This window comes from Rhagoletis zephyria, unplaced genomic scaffold (assembly GCF_001687245.7).
Source record: "Rhagoletis zephyria isolate East Lansing unplaced genomic scaffold, Rhagoletis_zephyria_1.1 Rzeph_scaffold_32142, whole genome shotgun sequence".
Taxonomy (NCBI): domain Eukaryota; kingdom Metazoa; phylum Arthropoda; class Insecta; order Diptera; family Tephritidae; genus Rhagoletis; species Rhagoletis zephyria.
The window spans coordinates 481-3,982 of NW_016189197.1; the positions used below are offsets into that span (position 1 = coordinate 481).

At 40.0% G+C, this 3,502-nt stretch overlaps 2 protein-coding genes across 2 annotated transcripts; one reads left to right on the forward strand and one right to left on the reverse strand.

Moving 5' to 3' along the window:
* The first annotated feature begins 1,430 nt into the window (after positions 1 to 1,430).
* On the forward strand, positions 1,431 to 2,162 carry LOC108353908 (nuclear pore complex protein Nup93-like). Its single transcript, XM_017605098.1, has 3 exons — positions 1,431 to 1,690; positions 1,767 to 1,947; positions 2,016 to 2,162. Exons 1-3 carry the CDS (start codon positions 1,530 to 1,532, stop codon positions 2,160 to 2,162), a joined length of 489 nt encoding a protein of 162 aa, XP_017460587.1. The 5' UTR covers positions 1,431 to 1,529.
* On the reverse strand, positions 2,162 to 3,496 carry LOC108353909 (nuclear pore complex protein Nup93-like). The gene is made up of 5 exons (XM_017605099.1): positions 3,462 to 3,496; positions 3,153 to 3,400; positions 2,849 to 3,082; positions 2,650 to 2,791; positions 2,162 to 2,575 (listed from the first exon to the last, which is right to left on the reverse strand). Exons 2-5 carry the CDS (start codon positions 3,395 to 3,397, stop codon positions 2,207 to 2,209), a joined length of 990 nt encoding a protein of 329 aa, XP_017460588.1. The 5' UTR covers positions 3,398 to 3,400; positions 3,462 to 3,496; the 3' UTR covers positions 2,162 to 2,206.
* Positions 3,497 to 3,502: the final 6 nt, after the last annotated feature.

Here is a 3,502-nt window from a genome sequence, read left to right on the forward strand (position 1 = left end):
CGGGCCCCGGCGAAGTCGATCAGCCTCAATCCGTTGTCGGACGTTTCGTCGTGGAGGCTGAATTTTCCGACGGTGGTTCCAAAGATCGCTTCCTTGCCCATCCGGGCATTGAAGTCGCCAAGCACGATTTTGATATCATGACGGGGGCGGCGCTCATACGTGCGCTCCAAGCGCTCATAGAAGAGATCCTTGGATACCTCCATCCTTCTCTTCCGTTGGGGCATGGCCGCAGATGAGCGAGATGTTGTCGCTTTGATGCGGATTGTGGCTAGACGCTCGTCCACCGGGGTGAACGACAGTACTCGGCGACGGAGTCTCTCTCCCACCACAAATCCAACTCCGAATTTGCGCTCCTTTACATGGCAGCTGTAGTAGACGTCGCAAGGCCCCAGACATTNGGATTCTCTCTCCGAATTTGCGCTCCTTTACATGGCAGCCCTAGACATTGCTTGCCTTGCCCCGTCCAACGCATTTCTTGGATGGCGATGATGTCAGCCGTGGTCGTCATCATATGTTTTGTTTCTTCACTGGAAGTGGTTTTTACGCGAACTCCCTAATCTGTAATTAGAGAAAGAGATTAGCCATACAAAATTCGTCCCTTGTTAATCTGTAATTATAAAATAATCTCAGATTTAGCCGATAACTTTTCGTTGTCCAACCTGCTTTTATCGATTATTTTTGCAAAGAAGAGGAGAAATGCCAAATGTAAACGAGCTTTGATTGAGATAATATATATATGTGAACATAATTTAATATTGCTTCATGGGTGCTGCCATATAAGTTTGTATATTCAATTTTTCTGTCAAACGCACGAACGTAATGGAGAGCCGCCTTAATACTTTAACCGCGTACTCGATACCCACCTAAGTACTTGCGGGAATGATTCGAGTATTCCATAAGTAATCAGTACTTGAATAAAGAATCGATTGTTTCTCGTAGTTACTCGTATCGGAACACTTCTGTCATAGGAATGTCAGTGGCAAAAATACTTCGATGTTTTTCTTTGATTCGATGCATCGAAATGTACATCGATATTTTTCGATGCATCGAAGGGCATACATCGATGCATCGATTTGCATAGCATTTTCAGATGTTTCACAACAAAATATGTTATTAGCAAAATTGTAGAAAATTTTAAATAAATTATTGCAACTGAGCTAATTATGGTTCTAACGGAACATCTTGCAGCTATTTAAATTTCTTGGCCAAAGTCACTTCTTTTTTTTTTTGAACAATTGAAAAACTGGAATGACGTTAAATGTACCGTAGATGTCAGTTTTCAAAAAACATCGATACATCGACTATTTATACGTCGAAAGGAAAATTTTCGATGCATCGAAGCAAAACATCGATATTTTCGATGCATCGATCAAACCACCTTGTTAAATACACCTTGGCATCGATGTTTTTCCGACATCACTATTCTGTCAACAAATTGCTGCCGCCAAACGCTCTAATTTCTATAGGAGTGCTTTTTTCAAGAATTTTTAATTTTTTTACAATTAACAAAAACACAGATTTAAAAAAAAATGGATTTCAATACATTGTTGCAGCAAGCACAACGCTTAACCAACGAGACGCAGAACTCCGAGGAGTTGCCGCGTGTTGAACGTACAATTTCGCAAGTTTTGCAGGCGACACAGGAGCTGCACTCACGTGTTACTCAAACTGGCGCGCAGGACATACAGGCGTATGTGGTGATACCATTTTACTATGTATATTCGACCATCTCTTAACGATCGCTCTATATTCCTTAAATCTTTCAGCCACATTCTACTCGGTTCAAAAGGCATAGATCTTCCGAAAATTTCGCAAAAGTTGGAGGCATTAAATGCACGAAAAACTTTTGAGCCCCTTGATCCTATTGCCGATACTGACGTGCGTGGTTTTTTGAAGAACGAAAAGGAAAACGCTATATTATCCATGATCGAAGAAGTTAACCGAAGTGTAAGTACTACAAAACTATTTTGAGTGTGCATACATAGTTAACTTGTTTCATCACGTTGTATTCACAGACATTTGAGGCGGCAGAAAAGCGCCGCTGGGAGTGTATACGTAATGAATGGCAACAGGACAAGGTAAAGCTGTTGAATGCAATGGTTGGCCCATCACAGAACTGGATCGATATACAAAAATTACCGGAACAAACTGTGCAAAAATGAAAAGTCATGTAAAAACTGAAAAAAGTCGCAGTACAATTTGAATATTACGTACACAATGGCTCTTGCACATTACGTGGCCCTCCGATAAGGAACATCTCGTTCAACGCCAATGCAATATGAACAGCATGCGTGCGATATTGGTCAGTGCGTGCTAGGAACTCAATAGCTGCCTCGAATTGACCGGTCAATGCAAGAACTTGGAAGTACAGGTGCCGCTGTTCGCTGGCATTGAAATGCTTCTCGCCATACTTTTCAAGTATCATTGTTTGTAGGCCAGAATAGGTCAGCACTTCGGTGTTGTCATTGGACTCTGGGCGTAGTAAGGAGAGTTGAATCCAGAGAAAGTCATCGGTAGTTTTGGCAACTTCTAAGTGTTGTTCGTTAATGTCGCATCCTGCTATTATGCAGTAAACCTAGGAATTATGTATATTTGTATCGAAATTTTAAACTACCTATATACATATATGCAATATGTGTGTACACCTACCGCCTTCTTATATGGATCAGTAGAATTTTTTATTTTATTGCAATAATGTAATCTTAATTGGCCTTCTAACTTGGAATTAATCTTTTGTTCTGGCTTGTTTATTTTGTCTTCCAGTACTTGTATGAAATCTTCGTGTCCCGCACTGCAGAGGTTGGAAAAAATTAAAATTGGAATACAAAATTTTGATTATTTTGCTTACCCGCCCATTTGCATGCAACGTAGCGCCGATTGCACATCACCACAACGTAAACAAAAGTATACCATTGGCCAGAGTGGTTTGTTGTCAATACTCGCGTCCTGCAAGCCAAAACAGTTCGCTTGGTTGAAAGTCAGACCTACAAACGAAGAAACTAAATTAAATGTACTTGGCACGCCCCCACGTTGAGCTTCGCGTAAATTGCTGCTAATGATTGTCGACATGTATAATTTATATCTGCAATACAAAAGGCAAAAATAACATTTATTATGCAAACAAGAATAATCTAATTTTTAAATATACAAACCTATTTTCCAAATATTTTCTGGCTTGGTCAATAAATTGAGTTATTTGTGTGCGATTTTGTATGGGATCGCGATTTTTTGATACTGGTGCTATATTGACCATGTACTTCATGATTTCCCAAATTTCGTTGACTTTTTGATCTTCAAAACTTTCAGCCACCTTTGCGAATCTCTGCACCAAATTCGGACGAAAAGCGCCTTTGATGACACTGGTGTTATACTCATACACCTCACGCGCATACGCCATTTCCTATGGATAATTTAATTGTATTAATGAAATCAATGGTAAATTTCCCAAAAATTTAACCTACAACTCGGTTTAGACATGAACGCGTGCCAAAAGTTTCATTAA

Excerpts from the sequence above, each read along its gene's own strand:
- LOC108353909 (XM_017605099.1), bottom strand. The coding sequence starts at position 3,397 with ATGGCGTATGCGCGTGAGGTGTATGAGTATAACACCAGTGTCATCAAA. Across the intron at positions 3,083-3,152 it reads AGAAAATATTTGGAAAATAG|ATATAAATTATACATGTCGA; the intron begins GTTTGTATATTT and ends TTTGTATTGCAG. Across the intron at positions 2,792-2,848 it reads CGTTGCATGCAAATGGGCGG|TGCGGGACACGAAGATTTCA; the intron begins GTAAGCAAAATA and ends CAACCTCTGCAG.
- LOC108353908 (XM_017605098.1), top strand. The coding sequence starts at position 1,530 with ATGGATTTCAATACATTGTTGCAGCAAGCACAACGCTTAACCAACGAG. Across the intron at positions 1,691-1,766 it reads GGCGCGCAGGACATACAGGC|CCACATTCTACTCGGTTCAA; the intron begins GTATGTGGTGAT and ends TAAATCTTTCAG. Across the intron at positions 1,948-2,015 it reads TCGAAGAAGTTAACCGAAGT|ACATTTGAGGCGGCAGAAAA; the intron begins GTAAGTACTACA and ends TTGTATTCACAG.